The sequence below is a fragment of the Cervus canadensis genome, chromosome 4 (genome assembly GCF_019320065.1).
Source record: "Cervus canadensis isolate Bull #8, Minnesota chromosome 4, ASM1932006v1, whole genome shotgun sequence".
NCBI classification, from domain to species: domain Eukaryota; kingdom Metazoa; phylum Chordata; class Mammalia; order Artiodactyla; family Cervidae; genus Cervus; species Cervus canadensis.
Window position 1 is genome coordinate 56,551,716 of NC_057389.1, and position 21,215 is coordinate 56,572,930.

Genomic DNA, 21,215 nt, shown 5'->3' on the forward strand with positions numbered 1-21,215 from the left:
TTCTTTTGCAGAAAAGAATTGTCCAATTTTTCATAAGGTATTCATTTTCTGGAAATTATCTGGATTATATTTACTATTAAATTATAATCACTGAATTTTAAAATGTTAACCTGTTCTATACTAGAGTCTGATAGTGATCCCCAACTGGTAAGGAATGATCTATGTTTTATGAATACACACAGCAATTTATAAGGTAATACACAAAGTAATTCATAAATTTACTCATATAAATTCATAAACGTGGGTTCTGAGTGTTTATTTGGCCAGTCTCATTTGGGTGATTATACAAGTTGGGCTTTCCTGGCATACACAAAAACATGAAGTTATACTTTCATAATGTTGAAACATATTGCTGAAAACTTCAATCATATTTCTTGTCCTCATACATAAAACTATCTCATTTAAATATCTAATGGTAAATGGTGAACTCATTAAAGCTGGCTACTAAATTTCATATATTTGTGTTTGATTTTGTTCATATTTTTATTACTTTCTAATTTCAAGTATTAGATTGGATGAAAGCTAAAAGCTATGTTTCAATAATAACTTAAAGAATAATTTTTCTTTTTTATTATATTTTAAAAAATGTAATTCAGGGAAACACGAAATAATTAAATTCCAGTAGGATGACACTTGAGATTTAAAAATAAATACTTAGGTTATAAAGCAAACTCTAATTACTCATATTGTGCCAAAAGTTAAATAAGTGGTCTTATAGGTATAGCTATATAAATTTAGTTATAAATCACAAATCATCTTAATTGGCCTAATGAACACAACATAAAACAATTATAATTCAGATAAGTTTATTTCTTAATTTCTATTTCTATTCTTATTGTCTTAAAGGAAAAAACAATGCTTCTTATTATTGAAAGTTAGCATAATTGAAAAAGTAAATTTATGCAAAATACACAAAAGCTACATGGAAAAACAAAAGGTCATTTGGACATCAAAAATAAATCATCATTTTGTTGATAAAAGCTGCTCATGTTTACAAAATAACTTAGAGTAATCAGACTAGAATACAATCAACAAAACTCAAGAGAAATTGTGCCTTTTTTGAAGGATATGGAAAAACTGTATGAGAGCCAAGAAAAACACATACTTTGTACTTACATTTGAACTTTTATTAATAGGGCAAAAGAAGGACAGGAAAGTATATGATGCCCTCTACCTCTTGAGTCCTTCTAAAGGATTTAGGGTTTACTTAACGTTCTAAGATTTTTAAGTATGTTATCAAGCAGTGAATTAGTTTTATTTTAGTGAAGTGAATCTGATACCAAATTATATATGATTTTCTCTTATTTATAAATAAGAATATTTTTATTTTAATATTAGTGAGTATTCATGAAGCAATTACAATGTGCTAGGTAAGTAGCAAATGAATAATCTCTAGCATATATGGTACTCAGAATAGGATAAGGTCACAATTGTAGTGTATTAATAATTTAATAAAATGCATGTTTAGGTGAAAGTTATGAGATACAAGTATGCTAAGTTATATGCTCATGGCTATTTAGTGGGGCACAGCCTGGTAGAATGGTGAACAGGAATCTCTAGGTACCTACAAAGAATTTCTAACACTCTGCCCTTGCAAATATAAGTAAAGAAAACCACCAAAAACATACAGAAATTCAAGATTATGCAAAAGCTTTAAACTGTTTCCTTAAAAAGACATTAAATGAAGTTGATTTAAATACTAATAGAATTTCTTTTACCGCTTGAGTAATTTGTAGCTATGGAAACATTAATCACCAAGCGAAGGTAAAATACGGAGAAATAATATCAACTGTAACTAAAAATGCTAAATCCAATGAATACTATAAAAGGAAAATTTAGTAGAGACATGCATAAGTTTGGAATAGAGATATACAAATTTATGTAACACTACAATCTCTTAAGAGGAAAATATTGCAATGTGAGTTAGGCTTAACAAAACTGAGAGGCTCACTTAACCAAATACGGCATTTAACTGAATACAAAGCTGTTTCTACAGTTGGGGCTTTCCTTGATTTCTCTCTCAGTGTCCTGAACCAAGAGGTTAGGGAATATTGGCTTCAGGAATTTGAACTCACCAGTTCTATGGTCTCCCGTCAGACACACCTCGTACTGGTAGCTCTGGGACAGGGTCCCCGTGCCGCTGACGTCCACCAGGTGGCCCGGGAAGTGGCCCTCGGGCACCGGGCAGCGACCCGCCGAGCCCGCCCCGCCCCTCCTGCACAGCCGCACCGCCACGAACACCAGCACCGAGAAGAGGAAGAGCGACGACACCGACGCCAAGGCCACCACCAGGTAGACGGTGAGCGGGTCGGCCGGCGCCGCGGCCGCCGCTTCCGCTTCCGGGGGCGGCAGGTAGGGCTGCGAGAAGCCGTCCACCAGCAGCACGTGCAGCGTGACGCTGGCCGACAGCGGCGGCTCGCCGTTGTCCTTGACCAGCACCACCAGCCGCTGCTTGGGCGCGTCGCGCTCGCTCAGCAGCCGCGCCGTGCGCACCTCGCCGTTGTGCGCCCACACGCCGAACAGCCCGGGCTCCGTGGCCTTGAGCAGCTGGTACGACAGCCAGGCGTTCTGGCCCGCGTCGCCGTCCACCGCCACCACCTTGGTCACCAGGTAGCTGGGCTCGGCCGCCCTGGGCACCAGCTCGGTGCAGGGCGCCGAGGCGTTCTGCAGCGGGTAGAGCACGAAGGGCGCGTTGTCGTTGGCGTCCTCCACGAGCACGCGCACCAGCGCCTGGCTGCTGAGCGCGGGCCAGCCGCGGTCGGCGGCGCCCACGCGGAACTCGAAGGCCCGCAGGGCCTCGTAGTCCAGGGACGTGAGGGCGAAGAGGTGGCCGTTGTCGGGGTTGATGGACACGAGGGAGGCGAGGGGCAGGTGCGGGTCGGGCGGCGGCAGCAGCGAGTAGGTGACCTGGGCGTTGGCGCCCGCGTCTGTGTCTGTGGCGCTGACGGTGCCGATGTGCAGGGCGGGGCTGTTGTTCTCGCGGACCCACAGGGTGTAGGAGGTCTGGGTGAAGGCGGGGGCGTTGTCGTTGACGTCGGCCACCAGCACGGTTATGTTGTGCTGGGTTTTCAGTCTGGGGGTTCCCATGTCAGTGACCGTAATGGTGATGTTGTACTCGGCTTGACTTTCTCTGTCAAGAGGGCTATCGGTTACCAGGGTGTAGAAATTCTTGAAAGTCGGTCTTAGAATAAATGGCAGGTTGTCTGGAATGGAGCAAATCATCTTTCCATTGTCTCCGGAGTCTCTATCTCGAATTCGGAAGATAGAGACTACGGTCTCCGGGGCATTTTCTGGGATGGAGCTAATGAGTGAAGATATGGTAAGTTCTGGGGCATTGTCATTCACATCTACCACCTCTATGACCACAGTGCCTTTCCCAGAAAGGCCTCCTCCATCTGTAGCCTCAGTTTCCACGTGGTAAGATTTGATTTGTTCAAAATCCAATTTCTTTGTCAGTCGGATTTCTCCTGTGACTTCATTTATTGAGAAAGTTTGTTTAATTTCCTCTGATGCTTGGAACAAGCTATAGGAAACAGTCCCAAAGTTCCCAGCATCTACATCCATAGCTAAAACTGTAACTATTAGGAAATCTAGGGGGCTGTTTTCCAGAACCTGCACCTCATATGGAGTGTGCACAAACTCGGGAGCATTGTCATTGACGTCCAAGATCAGGATTCGCACCATGCTGGTGCTGGACCTAGGTGGAGACCCACCATCCAGCGCCATTAGGGTTAAGCTGAACTCTGACTGCTCCTCTCGATCCAGCACTTTGTCCTGCACCAAATCTGGATATTTCTTGCCATCACTGTGATTTCGAGTGAGAACGTGAAAATGAGAATTGGCGTTGATAGTGTATTTTTGAAGACCGTTGCTACCCACATCCAAATCCTGAGCTAATTTCAACGGAAATACAGTCCCTGGCTGGCTGTTTTCCAGTATTTTCAGAAGCATTTCCCTACTCGGGAATACTGGGGAGTGGTCATTTATGTCCTGTATTAATAATTCTCCTTCAAAAAATTGCACTGGAGTTTCCAGGAATACTTGGAAATGCAGCACACAGGGTTCAACGGAGCCACATATGTCTTCCCGGTCTAGTTTCTCCCTCAAAAGCAAATCTCCAGTCTGACGATCCAGCAGCAAGCGCTGCTTGTCATCGTCACAAACCACCCGAGCCGACCGGGCGTTCAGCTCCCCAATTCCCAGGCCCAGGTCCTTGGTTAAATGGGCTATAAAGGAGCCGCTCTCTGTTTCTTCCAGAACAGAATAACGAATAAGCGCAGGGTTAGCCTGAGACAAGAATACCGTCAAAATAAAGGTGGTCACTTGCCTGTTGGGTTGGAGTCTCTCTAGCGTCTCCATGTTGGAGCCAGGGTGCTTACATCCAGTCCCCCTTCAGCAACCAGAAAAAGGCCAGAGGTGTTCAATTTTCTTGCTTGGTAGAATCCTCACAGAGTTACTTGTAATCTTAAATTCGTTTAGAATATCGCTGCCCAAATTCGTTGGTAACCCAGTACTGCTGGCAGAGCTTCTTACTTGTGGTGGTGGTTCGTCTTGCAGCAAAGGAATACGCGAGCTTTCTAGGGCTCTTTATTCACAATCTTAGCCGGCAGCGCCACCCTGCGTCCTGATTGATAAACTACCATTCTTAACTCAGCCTTTTTCGGAAGTGTCGATCCAAACTAAGCCTTTTCAAAACGTGTAAAGGACTGCTTCAAGTATTATTCCATTAAATGGCTTAATGTATAGGTTATTCCATTACATTGCGTGAGCTATAATAATTGTGAGCACAAAGCTAGGGACTGTCTCCCTCTGCCCACACCCGTTACAGTAGAACTGAAAGAACTCCATTTACCCTTTGCCATAATCTAACCAGGGGAGATAAACTCTTATAAAATTACAATCCATAATAGTTATATCTGTTTGTTTCCAAGTATGTGAGAAATTTATGATGATGCAGAAAGTTTGTTAAAGTGCTCTGTACCACCTGGTCTCAGGGAGACTTTTTCAAAGGAAAGGTTCTGTTTTTTTACACTGGTGTGCAAAATAATAATACAGTTGAATAAAGCGTCATCTTGTCTTATTACAAGTCCTTTACAGTGTGAACCCACATTAAAATATTAGGGAGGTCAGATAGTATTAGAAACAGATTCTTAGATGTAGAAATAAAATGAAAGGGCTTTTATAGATAAACAGAAACTCAGAGGATCAGGACTATTATCAGGATAATATCAAGCCAAAATTGAGTAAGTGAAAATCATAGAATTTTATTAAGAAAAAGGCTTTAAGCTAATTTAGCTCAATAGATATCTGTAATTTATGAGTTTCCTTCTCACCACCCTGACCCTATGTTTCCTAGATATCATATTCCTTGACTACCCAATTTGCAGAAGATAGGGAGCTATGATTTGAAACATTTTAATCTGTGAACAAAGGGTGCCTCAAGCTTTGTCTACTCATAGGTGGTGAAGAGGAAAGACTTGTTTATCAAATGGATTTCAGCACAGTGTGCAACCGTCCTGATTTCTCTGATACAGTAAGTTAACTGAGACACAGTTAACCAGTTTACTAGTTACAATTAGTATATGGAATGGAGTACCATTTATTTGGGATTTCTCCTCCTTAAATATCTTGTAACTTAAGTTCATAAATTACAATTCACATTGAATGCATTATTTTAAAAGCATGTCAGTAATCTTAAGTTTTTTTCATTTATTTTTATTAGTTGGAGGCTAATTACTTTACAATATTGTAGTGGTTTTTGCCATACTGAATTATGGAATATTATGGAAATAAATATTTTTGGCCACACCACATGCATGCAGCATCTTAGTTCCCCAACCATGGATTGAATACATACCTCATGCAGTGGAAATGTTGAGTCTTAACGACTGGACTGCCAGGAAATTTCCAGGAAAAATTATTTTTGAAAGAAACCTGGACAACAGTAGTCATTCAGTAAATGTCAACTGGGTAAATTAATTAATCCACTCTAATCATTGTGTTTCTACCTATATTAGATTATTGTCACATCATGCATTCAGTCATGAACATGTCTGACACTGAAAACAAAATTCTTCGAGATGAGAGTATAATATGTGCTAAGCACTGCTCAACTAAATTTACATTTTTCTAGTTCTATTAATTCCTATTGTAAGAGATATAGCAATAATAATTATTATACTATTAATATAGTTTAGAATTTTCTTCCACATTTAGGCCAAATCAGAGAAATATATATCAACATTGTTGTTGTTCTTCAATCACTAAGTCATGTCCAACTCTTTGCAACCCCATGGACTACAGCATGCCAGGCTTCCCTGTCCTTCACTATCTCCCAAAGTTTGCTCAAACTCATGTCCATATCAACATGAAGTGAAAAGAAAAAAAATAAACATACAGAAAAAAAATAATATTCTTTTAGATATAAATGGAAAGCAAATTTCCTGAACAAAACAAAAAATTGTTTTATACTATAGTAGGACACGACTGAAGTGACTTAGCAGTAGCAGCAGTAGCAGCAGAGTTTTAGTTCGATTCAAGTTAAAGAGTTCAGGACAAAATTCAAACTAGATTTTGCTTACTTATTCCTACATGTTGACATAGAAATAGTGTTGCAAATGAGCTTTTTTGGTTCCTTTTGTCAATTCAACACAAATGAAACTTAGGTAATATTAACATCTATGTGTTACTACATGTCAGATAGTATTCTACATATTTTATATCCATTAACTCATTTTATCCCTCAAACAGCCCCATAAGGTGGGCACTCTTACTAGGCATATTTTATAGAAATTGAAGATACAGAAACTTAGTAACCTTCCCATAGTCATACACTGTTTGAAGTGGCAGCGCTAGGATTCAAATTGCTACAGTATGGCTCCAGAATCCATCCTGTGATCTACCTAAGTGGAATTGGAGAAGTGAACAATTTTTTATATAATTTAGATCCAAACTTCAGCCTTGCCTTGGGTAGATGGATATCATAGGTGAAATATATCTGTATTCAGACTTTCAGTTAATATAAGAATCTTTTAAATGGTTTTCTCCTTTGAGAGATAGGTATCAGCAAAAAGAGGTGCTTACAAAACTTAGAAATTTTAAGAGAATCTAAGAGTGCTTTGTTGAGATCATTAATTAGATTTAAAAAAAACTAAGAATGACATGAATAATGAAATCTTTGTAGCCTTAAATGGAAAAATACTTATTCACAGGTCTTTTGAAATGTTATCCAAGTGTAAGGTTAAAATCAAGATAAGTGGTCTAAGATGACAGTCTAGCATTGAACCATGGATTATTTTGCCAAACTTAATCAGAAAAAAACTATTATATCTGCATGGAAGAGGCATTAATGATTAAGAGAATGATCACCTGCAAAACCATTCCAGTCAGGAAAGTTGCATTAACCATTCTGAGGGATTCATACAACTTAACACAATTGGTTGCCCGACCTGGAGCACAGTATTTAAAACATTTTTTCCCATTCTGAATACACAAAGAGCAATAGAAGAGTTAGAGGGATACTCTGGTAATTAAATACCAGTTTTAACTCCTCCATTGTAAAACACAGGCAGGAACTTTTAAATATCATTGAGGCAAAGATAAAAATCATTTTAAAGGAATTTAAATACAAAAGTCCTAAAGTTCAAATGTTCAACACAAACTTTGAAGTTTTGAATAGTTTCACTTATTTTTTTTAAAATGAGGGAATGTATTTTAAACTTTATGATGACTTGAGGACTGTTTTGTTTGTAAATTGAAGGGGTAAAGCACAGAGGTATATTAAACATTAGTTGTTGAGAGGAGAGATAAATTGGTGAAATAGATATTTTTTTTTTTGAAATAGATATTTTAACTAGTAATTTTAGTTACTAAAATCACACTTCAAATAGTATGCAGTTCAGTTCAGTCGCTTAGTTCAGTTCAGTCAGCCCATGGACTGCAGCACACCAGGCTTCCCAGTACATCACCAACTCCTGGAGCATGCTCAAACTCATGTCCATTGAATCAGTGATGACATCCAACTATCTCATCCTCTGTAATCCCCTTCTCCTCCTGCCTTCAATCTTTCCCAGCATCAGGGTCTTTTCCAATGAGTCAGTTCTTCGCATCATGTGGCCAAAGTATTGGAGCTTCAGCTTCAGCATTATTCCTTCCATTGAATATTTAGGATGATTTCCTTTAGGATTGACCAGTTCGGTCTCCTTGCAGTCCAAGGGACTCTCAAGAGTCTTCTCCAACACCATAGTTAGAAAGCATCAGTTCTTTGGCACTCAGCTTTCCTTATGGGCCAGCTCCATACATGACTCACATCCATACATGACTACTGGAAAAACCATAGCTTTGACTAGATGGACCTTTGTTGGCAAAGTAACATCTCAGCTTTTTTATACGCTGTCTAGGTTGGTCATAGCTTTTCTTCCAAGGAGGAAACATCTTTTACTTTCATGGCTGCAGTCACCATCTGCAGTGATTTTGGAGCCCAAGAAATTAAAGTCTCTCAGTGTTTCCACTGTTTCCCCATCTATTTGCCTTGAAGCGATGGGCCCAGATGCCATGACCTTCATTTTTTGAATGTTGAGTTTTAGGCCAGCTTTTTCACTCTCCTCTTTGACTTTCATCAAGAGGCTCTTTAGTTCCTCTTCACTTTCTGCCATAAGGGTGGTGTCATCTGCATATTTGAGGTTATTAATATTTCTCCCAGCAATCTTGATTCTGGCTTGTGCTTTATCCAGCCTGGGATTTCACATGATGTACTCTGCATATATGTTAAATAAGCAGGGTGACAATATACAGCCTTGACATACTCCTTTCCCAATTTTGAACTAGTCCATTGTTCCATGTCCAGTTCTAACTGTTGCTTCTTGACCTGCATACAGATTTCTTAGGAGGCAGGTAAGGTGGTCTAGTATTCCCATCTCTTTTAAGAGTTTTCCAGAGCTTGTTGTGATCTATACAAAGGCTTTGGCATAGTCAATAAAGCAGATGTTTTTCTGGAACTCTCTTGCTCTTTCCACGATCCAACGGATGTTGGCAATTTGATCTCTGGTTCCTCTGCCTTTTCTAAAACCAGCTTGAACATCTGGAAGTTCTCTGTTCACATCACGTACTGTTGAAGCTTAGTTTGAAGAATTTTGAGCATTACTTTGCTAGCATGTGAGATAAGTGCAATTGTGCAGTAGCTTGAACATTCTTTGGCATTGCCTTTGAGATTGGAATGAAAACTGACCTTTTCCAGTCCTGTGGCCACTGCTGAGTTTTCCAAATTTGTTGGCCTGTTCCGTGCAGCACTTTCACAGCATCATCTTTTAGGATTTGAAATAGCTCTACTGGAATTCCGACACCTCCACTAGCTTTGTTCATAGTGATGCTTCCTAAGGCCAGTTTGACTTCACACTCCAGGATGTCTGACTGTAGGTGAGTGATGATCATACCTGTGGTTATCTGTGTCATTAAGATTTTTTTTTTGTTTAGTTCTTCTGTGTATTCTTGCCACCTCTTCTTAATATCTTCTGCTTCTGTTAGGTCCATACTGTTTCTGTCCTTTATTGTGCCTATCTTTGCATGAGATGTTCCCTTGTTACCTCTCATTTTCTTGAAGAGGTCTCTAGTGTTTCCCATTCTATTGTTTTCCTCTATTTCTTTGCATTTATCACTTAGGAAGTCTTAATTGTTTGTCCTTGCTATTCTTTGGAACTCTGCATTTAGGTGGGTATCTTTCCTTTTCTCTTTTGCCTTTTACTGCTGTTCTTTTCTCAGCTATTTCTAAGGCCTCCTTAGACAACCGTTTTGCCTTTTGCATTTCTTTTTCTTGGGGATGGTTTTGGTCACCACCTCCTGTACAATGTTACAAACCTCCATCTATAGTTCTTCAGGCACTCCATCTGTCAGATCTAATCCCTTGAATCTATTTCTCATTTCCACTGTATAATCATAAGGGATTTGATCTAGGTCATACCTGAATGGTCTAGTGGTTTTCCCTACTTTTTTCAATTTGATTCTGAATTTGGCAATGAGGAGTTCATGATCCGAGCCACAGTCAGCTCCCAGTCTTGTTTTTGCTGACTGTATAGAGCATCCTCATCTTCATCTGCAAAGAATATAATCAATCTGATTTTGGTATTGACCATCTGGTGATGTCTATGTATAGAGTCATCTCTTTTGTTGTTGAAGGAGGGGGTTGGCTGTGACCAGTGCGTTCTTTTGGCAGAACTCTGTTAGCCTTTGCCCTGCTTCATTCCAAGGCCAAACTTGTCTGTTACTCCAGGTATCTCTTGACTTCCTAGTTTTGCATTCCAGTCCCTATATGATGAAAAGGACATCTTTTTCAGGTGTTGGTTCTAGAAGGTCTTGTAGGTCTTCATAGAACCCTTTAACTTCATCTTCTTTGACATTAGTGGTTGGGGCATAGACTTGGATTGTTGTAATACTGAATGGTTTGCCTTAGAAACAAACAGAGATCATTCTGTCATTTTTGAGATTGCACCCAAGTACTGCATTTCAGACTCTATTGTTGACTATGAGGGCTACTCCATTTCTTCTAAGGATTCTTGCCCACGGTAGTAGATGTAGTGGTCTTCTGAATTAAATTCACCCACTTTGGTCCATTTTAGTTCACTGATTCCTAAAATAGTATTCTTCAAATAGTATTACTTCCAAATATTAAGCTAGCATTGATAATGTGTATGTGTGAGCACATGTGTGCTTAGTCGCTCAGTTGTGTCTGACCATTTGTGACTCCATGGACTGTAACCTGCCAAGCTCCTCTGTCCATGGAATTTTCCAGGCAAAAAAACTGGAGTGGGTTGCCATTTCCTTCTCCAGGGGATCTTCCCAAACCGGGGATGAAGCCCATGGCTGTTGTATCTCCTGCACTGGTAGGCAGATTCTTTACCACTGAGCCACCTGGGAAGCCCAGTATTGATAATGGAATAATGGATTATTATAAATGGTTTGTGGCTTTTACTAGAAAATTCTTATAAAAGGAATTATCTTTTGAAATTGTCTATTACATACACAAATAAATTAGATACATCAGCTGCCCATTCAAGTAAAATAACTGTAAAGCAAACAATACTGCTCACAGATGATAGCAAACTAAAATTTAGTATCTGCTATCCCTCCAAACTAAACCTAAAAGATGTTTTCAAGAATCACACTAATTGAAATGCAAATTTAGAAAGGAGATATTTGAATAGAGTGTTTGGCCTTAGAAGTTTGTGATGAAATCCAATATAATTACTAATAATTCCTTGTATTACATGCTAAATTAAAAAACCGTGTTTGTATGTTTAATGTATCAAAATATTCAAATATTTGTCAGTTTTTGGGAGCCCTTCCACTTTGTTGTTATTTTCCAGGATTGTTTTGGCTATTCTGGGTCCCTTGATTTCCAAGTGAATTTTAGCTTCAATTTTCCAATTTTTGCAAAAAAAAAAAAAGCCTGCTGGAATTTTGATAGGGATTCAATTGAATCTGTAAACCAATTTGGGCACATTTACCATCTTAACAATGTAAATCTTCCAACTCATGAACACTTTCCATTTACTTATATTTTCTTTAATTTCTTTCATTGATGTTTTGTAGTATTTGGCATACAAGTCTTGAACTTATTAAATTTATTCCAAAGTACTTTATTATTTCTGATGCTATTGTAAATGGAATTGCTTTTCTCATTTCATTCTGGCCTGTCCAATGCTAGTGTATAGAAATACTATTGATTTTTGTATATTGATCTTGTATCCTTTGCTGAATGCATCTATTAATTTTAGTTTTTGTGTGTGTGTGGATTACTTAGGATTTTCTATATGCCTGATCATGTCACCTGCAGAGATACTTTTACTTCATTTCCAATCGGAATAATTTCATTTCTTGTCATATTGATCTGGCTAGAACTTCCAGTACAATGTTAAATAGAAACAGTTGGCGGGAACAGCCTTGTTTTGTTTCTGGTCTTATGGAGAATGCTTTCAGTCTTTCTCCATTACATGTGAAGTTAGACTTTTATAGTTGCAGTTTATCACGTGGAGGATGGTCCCTATTATTTAGTTTCATGAGTGTTTCTCAACCAACATTTCAATCAAATCCCACTTGCTTATGGTGTATAATCCTTTTTACATGTTGCTGGAGTCAGTTTGCTAATATTTTATTGAGGATTGTTTGCATCTATATTTACACGGGATGTTGGTATTTAATGTTCTTGTATTATCTTTGTCTGGTGCTGACCTCATAGAATTAATTTGGAAGTGATCCCTGCTCTTTTTTAAATTACAAGTTTGTGAAGGATTGGTGTTAATTCTTTAAATGTTCAGTAGGATTCACCAGTGAAGCCATCTGGTCCTGGGCTTTTCTTTGTGGAAGTTTTTAAATTACTGACTAAATCTTGTTGAATAGAATGAAAACTTTAGGAGGAAGAGCTCCATTTCCCCAGAGATAAAGACATTTAAAGGGAAAAAACTCAAAATGACAATGTTTACAGAAGACCGTTTTAATTTTTGATAAACCTCTAATCTTTCTAGAAGTTGAGTTTTCATCAGTCTTTCCTCATGGACAGACCATATTAGTTGGAAATGATTGACTTAAAAAAATGTGAACCTCCCCCGCAAAAATGTGAACCCATTTATCTCTGATATTCGAGTCAGAAACTTCTCATATTAATAATTCTGGAACTAAGTCCCGGTGATGTTGATACCTCCAGAATGCTCAGAAGATGGCCTTATGAGCAGCACTGAAGGCTCTGTGTTGATCCTCTACATCATTCAGCATCATTGAATAGGAGCAAAGAGAATTGAGAGGAAGATGGCTAAGTCAAATCAGTGATCAAGAGAGTAGAACATGTGTTGACTGGAGTAAACTTCTGTAGGTAGTTAAAGGAAGAGTAGGGCTGGGATAGGTCCTAGACGGGTAAGCCTGACTATGCCAAATAGAAGGTGGCTTCTTCACAAGATGGCTTGTGCCTTGCTATGTCTGTTTTTTTAGGATCTTAGGTATGTCTTGGTACTCCATACTTCCAGGTTGTGGGTCCACATGCTAAACATTAAGTACTTTAAAGCTCTGAATCATTGATAAGATAGTCATGAGTTCTAGCTCAAGTCACCATCTAGAATTCTACCTTATTCTACCTGGTACCAACTCAGTATACAATATAGGATTGCTCAGCAGTGGGTTTTATCATCCAGCAAGCTGTGTGCACCATCCAGGACCACCATGGGTTCTATTTCATGCATATTAATCAAGACCATGTTTTCCCCCTGTAGGTAATTCTGATGTATCAATTACTTCAGTTACAATTCATTTTCCTCAAAATCAGCTTTACTCTATATCAGCACACTCTGAAGATTGAAAAGTAAATGATATCTCCGTGAGCTCTCATGTCTATCATCTTATCAGACCCCATGACCGCCAAGAAGCAGAGGGTGACAGTCCCTAAGATTTTGCTTCATAGAGCAAATACAGAGCAGTACCACCCAAGGGAAGACTGGGGCTCAGCTCAAACACATCATTAAGTGTTGGCCCAGAACTTCCGCCTGTTTCACAGAGTTGAGCTAAGCTCCTTAATTAAGGCTTTCATTTGTAGAGCCTGAGGCTATAACCACCTGAGATTCCAAAAGCAGTACTGGTATGGGGGAGCCCTCCAATAGAACATGAATTCTCAATAAACTATCACAAACTAACAAAGAATTAGTGTGAAAAACAGACTTAAATAAAAGAAGGTACATATAAGAAAGAGAGTGGAACAATATGGAAAGAACTTCAAAGTAAAAGATTTAATTTCCTTCAACAAAAAAGAAAGAAATGGTAATTGTAAAAAACAAAACAAATTGCTGTGAAAACCTGTCAAATAGAAATTTTTTGGAGGAAAAAAAAACTATAGTTACTTTAAAAATTCAGTATACTGGATAAATCTTAGGTTTGGGTCTAGCAAATTATTAAAATACCAAGAATAAAGAAAAAATCTTAAAGGAGTTTACAGATAAAAGAATGCAAACTAGAGTGATACTCTTCATCAACAGTTTTGAATACCAAAAGAGGAAAAGGAAAATTAGTTTACATTTTAAAATCTATCAGCAATTAAGCTATTGGCAAAGAATATCAGGATCAGACATAGAAATAACTCTGAACTATGACTAATATGTTGCAAGCTTTAAAATGTTTAAGTCAAAGAAGAAAAATGGAGTAGTGGGATGTATTTTTTAAAACTGTCACTTTAAAAAGTCCTCATTTACAAGGAAGCCATATGTAAGGATTAAGGAAGATTTAGTAAAAGTACAGTAAGTTACTTCACTAGTTTTAATGAATGATATTTGAATATAGTCTTTTAACAACTACATGAAAGTTTAAAGTTCATTTTCATCTCTTTTCAGGGTTAAAAAAACTAGTTTAGAACATCAGTAAGAGGTCAATCTGGAAATAATTCACTAATGAATTTTTCCATCCTCTTAGAAGAAAATTCTAGAAAAATTATGTAGAAAGTCATCACTTTTACCTTGTGCCAGACTTTCACTTGGGCTTCCCAGGTGGTACAGAGGTAGAGAATCCGTCTGCCAACACAGGGGACACAAGAGACATGGGTTCGATCTCTGGGTTAGGAAGAGCCCCTGGAGTAGGAAATTGCAACCCACCCCAGTATTTTTGCCTGGAAAATTCCATGGACAGAGGAGCCTGGTGGGCTACAGTGCATGAGGTCACAAAAAGTCAGACACAACTGCATACACACACACACGGACTTTCACTTTAGGGGATTCCAAAAAGTAGTAATGATAGTATTATACATATAGTGCCTTCTCTGTCATGTACTTAATAAAATTTCCAGATAAAGAAGTTTCTGAAAGTTTTTCTCAAATAAAAGGGTAAAAAGGTTCCCAGTAGCCAAGAAAAAAAAGCAACTTTGAATCAACAGTAAGGTATAATTGTTAACTATCTTCAAATGTAGTCCACATGATCTTTCCCGAAGGCTTTACTAAATTCTGATCACATTCTCAACAATACGTGAATTCAGTGCACCCAACATCAACTAAAATATTATTAGGCATCTATACTTATTATTTCAGAGTCTAAATGACTCCTCAGTTATATAATCCCTACAACTTGGGTCCCAAATCATATACCATATTTGCCAAAAAACAATGGGCCTATCTTCCACAGTTGAAAACTTCCCTGGATTTGACATGACCTGAGACTCAGCCAGTCAAATAAAGAGAAGTTTGATCAAAATTACCTTTTCTCTAATCTTCATGAAAACTCAGCTTATGAAAAGAAGAAAAAAAAAATCTGAGCAAGGAGTCTGATCCAGACATCTGTATAAAGTATTTAATGAGTGCAGGGAAATACTACGTTTCCTCTGATTATTAAGGATTCATGTATCTGATTCTCAGCTATATAAGATAACACCATTTTAACGTGATTATAACTTAACATGATTATAACTTTACATGATTGCAGACATGTCATTAGGGTTTTTTATTTTGAGCTGTAATTGAGATATAACACTATGTTAGTTTCAGGTGTGACATAATGATTTGCTATTTGTGCATATTGCAAATGATCATATGAGTGTAGTTAACATCTAGTTAACATTCTCTTTTTAGAATTTTCAAAATCTTTGAGAAACTTCTTTCTTCTAATCATGAATATTCAATTCCTGGAAAGTTCTATCGTTCTGGATGAGAAAATGTCTAGGAGGAGAAATCTTATTTTTTTCCTAATCAGATTCTTTAATTGGGGAATAAATATTTTGTTACATAAAAATAAGTTTTTTCTTTTTCATTCAAAATAGACATAAAAATTGGTGTTTGGTTGTTTCCAGATTTTAGTCTTAGCTAATTTAGACTTTCATAAGGATATTACGCTTTCATTAGAACTTCCCACTCTTCTAATCTTCTTTTTATTACTCTACAGGAACTATTGTAGAATGCTGATGTAGATGGGCAGTGTTTATCCCAGAAGGACCACACATAATTCTAAATCATGTCAGGTTCAAATCAGAAAAAGGGAACTAGGAGAGGAAACAAAATATTTCCTTAATATATCACCATATAAATGCCGTAGATATTAATTTTTAAAAAGTAGGATTGGATGGAACATCACTTTTACTATAAAGCACTTAGTGTGTATACATGTACTTCCTGAAAGCTGTGGTACATATACACAATGGAATATTACTCAGCTATTAAAAAGAACACATTTGAATCAGTTCTAATGAGGTGGATGAAACTGGAGCCTATTAAACAGTGAAGTAAATCAGAAAAACACTAATGCAGTATATTAACACATACATATGGAATTTAGAAAGACGGTAACAATAACCCTATATGTGAGACAGCAAAATAGACATATAAAGAACAGACTTTCGGACTCTGTGGGACAAGGCAAGGGTGGGATGATTTGAGAGAGTAACATTACCATATGTGTATACTGTCATATGTGACATAGATCACCAGTCCAAGTTCCATGTATGAAACAGGGCACTCAAAGCTGCTACACTGGGACAACCCAGAGGGATGGGATGGGATGGGGAGGGAGGTTGGGAGGGGGGTTCTGGATGGGGGGACACATGTACACCCATGGCTGATTCAGGTCAATGTATGGAAAATACCACCACAATATTGTAAAGTAATTAGCCTCCAATTAAAATAAATAAATTTTTTAAAATGGCCCTCAGGTTGATAATATTTACACCTCAGAAGTTATAAAACAAATTGTCTTTCCACCAGATGCCTTACTAAATGTTTTTACACCAAATGGGAAAGCACAATCAGTTGTTCAAAATGTCTTAGGTTTAATTTTCTGTCATGCATCATAAACAAACACTTTAGGCAAATTAAGTAATCTGCCTTATTAACCTATATTTTTGTTCCTTTCTGCCCAATATAAGCATATGTAATATTGAAATACTAATTGCAATTGTCAAAACAGAAAATTATAAGTTTTGATTACTAAGCCTCTGGAAGACAATACAGTTTAAAATAATACATTTTAAAGAAAACAGACTTTTATCTATACATTTCATTAACCACAGACAAAGATGCTTTAGGGCTATTATAAAGGAATATTACCTGACTTATTCAACAGGGTAAGTTGTAAGATTGGTGGTTCAGAACTCTACACTGCTTTGGATATAGAATTTGAAATGACTACCTTAAATAAGCCTATATGGAATCACCGTTAAAACATAATGCATTTATTTTTAATCACCAATTAGAAAAAGAGGCATTAAGATCAGATTGAAAAGATAGCGAGCAGATGAAAAACGGAGAACGTTCAAGGATTAACTAAATAGAAAGCAAAATCAATATATAAACAAAATATTGTATCAACTGAAGAGCCTTGATTTTTTTAAATTTTTTTTTATTTTTTGAAGAGCCTTGATTTAAAAGAAAGCATTCTGTCTCGCTGTATCCTGCATACGCCACTTGTCTCGCTGTAGCTCACTGAATCCAGGGTAGGCAAGGTGTGAACGGAGTGGGGAAGGTGGAAGAAGCTGCGAGGAGGCATAGGAACCGTAGACATTGTTTATTCACCGTGCATTCAAGGCAGACATGCTTTACTCTCTTAATAGCCTACACAGCAGCAACTACAACGACTCAACTCGACTTGTCCCAATAACTCAGGTGGTGCGTATATAGGGCATTGCGCCTGCGCGGTGCTACAAATGAGTTCAGCTGTAATATAACTAGGTATTTTTAAAAGCTGGGTGAGAACCAGAGGCCGTGGGGTGAGAGTCTGATCACCGCCATCTTAGCCAATTTGCTCCTTCCCCTACGCATTCGTAGTAAAAAAAACTTTTTGACTCTAATGTTAATGAAACCTACGGCTATTCTTGCAATTGCAGGTCTGCGCTACTCCTGCCCAGTGTCTTGAACTAGACTACTAGCAAGAATCGGTTTCAAGAATTTAAGCTCATTTAACCCCGAGCCTCCCGTCAAGCACACCTCGTACTGGTAGCTCTGCGACAGGGTCCCCGTGCCGCTGACGTCCACCAGGTGGCCTGGGAAGTGGCCCTCGGGCACCGGGCAGCGACCCGCCGAGACCACCACGAACACCAGCACCGAGAAAAGGAAGAGCGACGACACCGACGCCAAGGCCACCACCAGGTAGACGGTGAGCGGGTCGGCCGGCGCCGCGGCCGCCGCTTCCGCTTCCGGGGGCGGCAGGTAGGGCTGCGAGAAGCCGTCCACCAGCAGCACGTGCAGCGTGACGCTGGCCGACAGCGGCGGCTCGCCGTTGTCCTTGACCAGCACCACCAGCCGCTGCTTGGGCGCGTCGCGCTCGCTCAGCAGCCGCGCCGTGCGCACCTCGCCGTTGTGCGCCCACACGCCGAACAGCCCGGGCTCCGTGGCCTTGAGCAGCTGGTACGACAGCCAGGCGTTCTGGCCCGCGTCGCCGTCCACCGCCACCACCTTGGTCACCAGGTAGCCGGGCTCGGCCGCCCTGGGCACCAGCTCGGTGCAGGGCGCCGAGGCGTTCTGCAGCGGGTAGAGCACGAAGGGCGCGTTGTCGTTGGCGTCCTCCACGAGCACGCGCACCAGCGCCTGGCTGCTGAGCGCGGGCGAGCCGCGGTCGGCGGCGCCCACGCGGAACTCGAAGGCTCGCAGGGCCTCGTAGTCCAGGGACGTGAGGGCGAAGAGGTGGCCGTTGTCGGGGTTGATGGACACGAGGGAGGCGAGGGGCAGGTGCGGGTCGGGCGGCGGCAGCAGCGAGTAGGTGACCTGGGCGTTGGCGCCCGCGTCTGTGTCTGTGGCGCTGACGGTGCCGATGTGCAGGGCGGGGCTGTTGTTCTCGCGGACCCACAGGGTGTAGGAGGTCTGGGTGAAGGCGGGGGCGTTGTCGTTGACGTCGGCCACCAGCACGGTTATGTTGTACTAGGTTTTCAGTCTGGGGGTTCCCATGTCAGTGACCGTGATGGTGATGTTATATTCGGATCTTGCTTCTCGGTCCAGGGCTGTGTTTGTGATTAAAGTAAAAAAGTTTTTAACAGAGGGTTTAAGAATGAAAGGAAGATCCTCTTGGATGGAGCAAGCCATCCTTACATTGTCTCCAGTCAGTGTCTGAAACGCTGAATATAGCAATTATGGTCTCCCAGCAAATTTTCTAGGATTGCATTGAAAAGAGTTGATATGGTCAGTTCCGGAGGGTTGTCATTCAAATCCATCACTTGAACAAGTACCACACAACTTCCAGAAAGGCCCCACCATCTGTCGCCTGAATATTTAATAGGTGTGTATAGATTAATCCACTTCCCGTATTAAAAGGATTTCTCCCGATTTTGCGTTTATTTGAAATGTCTTGCAAATATCTTCAGGTGCTTGCGAAAATACATGAGGTATTTCTCCATTGGCTCCAATATCTAAATCTCTGGCAGAGAAGATGGCAGCCTGGAATCCATGTGGTGGTGTTCCAGGACTTGCACCTCATAGTGCAGCTTTGCAAACTCAGGGGCATTATCACTGATGTCTAATCAGACCTGGGTGGAATCCTGCTGTCCAGTGCTGTGAGGGTTAATCTGATCTCAGGCTGTTCCTCTCTATCCAGTGCTTTGTCCAGCACCGGCTGTGGTAATATTGTGCCCTTGGAACTGTCTTGTAATTTAAGATGGAAATGGGAATTGGGGCTGACTGTATAACTTGGAAACTGTTGATTCCTACATCTAAGTCCAGGGCACACTCTATTTGGGAAGTAGTTCCTGGAGTGATACTTTCTGAAATTTTCAACATTATTTGTCTAGGAAAACTGGGGAATGATCATTTATGTCCCTAATCCATATCTCAGCCTGGAAAAACTGCAAGGGATTGTCCAGTAATATCTGGAAAGGTAGTACACAGGGTTCTGTAAGGCCACACAGCTCCTCCTGGTCCTGTTTCTCGTTTAACAAATCCCCGGTCTACCTATCAAAATGGAAACGCTTTTTACCCCCCCATTCGGAAACAACCCTGGGGCCCGCGAAGCTAGATCATCTACCCCCAGTCCCAGGTCTTTCAATAGACTGGCCACAAAGGAGCCACTGTCCATTTCCTCAGCCAGTGGCTAATGCCTAGGCTCAGAACCAGCCTGAGTTATGCCCAGCAAAACAAGGAATATCAAGACTTGCCTTTGTTTCAGAAAGCGTTCCATTCTCTCTCCTGCCTTCATTGCTTTCTGGTTTCCCAGATGACTTGACCCAGCTCAGATTCACATTGTCGCTGATCTGTCTCCCAGTATCACTCAGATCCTGGGGTAAATGGAGATGTCTAGGGCCCTAATTTCCCCGAGCAACTGCCTTAAAAAGCCTCCCCTTCGTGCTTGCTTCTCAAGCAGAACATCGCTAGAGGAGCACAGGCTGATAGCTTGCTTTCTTCTACTTCTAATGCTGCAGCGCCACCCCGCGTCCTTTCCGAGTGTTTTATTTTCTGCACAATATTTAGGAAATCCCAGTCCTTTATTTTCAGACTGATGGCATTCAAATGGAATATTTTCAAGTAGTGTCTCTTAATGTACTGAAACAATAATTCCAAATTATTTAAAATCTAGTCCCTAATAATTTTTGTTAATTATCCTTTCGTTATCCTTCCCCAATTTTCTTTAACTTAAGTAAGAATTTAAGTTAACTCCTGGAGTTGTTGATGGACAGGGAGGCCTGGCCTGCTGCAGTCCATGTGGTCACAAAGAGTCGGACATGAGTGAGTGACTGAACTGTACTTAACTAAATAAGAATTCATATTCACTGAATTCCTTTTACAAATGCACTTATTTTTTTAGCCACTTGATATAAGGAATATAATAGAAAATTTGTTTTTTTTTAAACCAAGTTTTCATGATTGTATTGGATGTTGCATCTATTTATTCTGGAATGGTCTACTGTATTTTATTGATATTGAATATTTTGAAGTATCCAGATCAGTTGTCTTGTAGGTTAATAAAAAGATAAAAATAGGTAAGGTGTCCGTGCTTCTTGACTATAAATAAACAATTATTTATGCTTCAGAACAAAAGAAGACACTAGTGAAGTTAGAGCAATAAAACAATTATATGTTATTCGGAAAGGGGATGTTTTTCTCTACTTTTTACCCAGAGCCAAAAATAAAGAACGCCAAGGGCGATAGCTATCTCCACCTGCTGTCTTGTTTTCAGCTTAAAAGAACCTAATTTGCTGCTGCTGCTGCTAAGTTGCTTCAGTCGTGTCCAACTCTGTGTGACCCCATAGGCGGCAGCCCACCAGGCTCCCCCGTCCCTGGGATTCTCCA

General features: G+C 39.8%; 1 protein-coding gene and 1 pseudogene across 1 annotated transcript; both read right to left on the reverse strand.

Moving 5' to 3' along the window:
• Window positions 1-582: 582 nt before the first annotated feature.
• PCDHB4 (protocadherin beta 4) lies at window positions 583-4,755 on the reverse strand. Its single transcript, XM_043465260.1, has one exon. The coding sequence runs from the start codon at window positions 4,357-4,359 to the stop codon at window positions 1,969-1,971; it is 2,391 nt and encodes a 796-aa protein (XP_043321195.1). The 5' UTR covers window positions 4,360-4,755; the 3' UTR covers window positions 583-1,968.
• A 12,298-nt stretch (window positions 4,756-17,053) lies between these two features.
• Window positions 17,054-20,281, reverse strand: LOC122439807 (annotated as a pseudogene).
• Window positions 20,282-21,215: the final 934 nt, after the last annotated feature.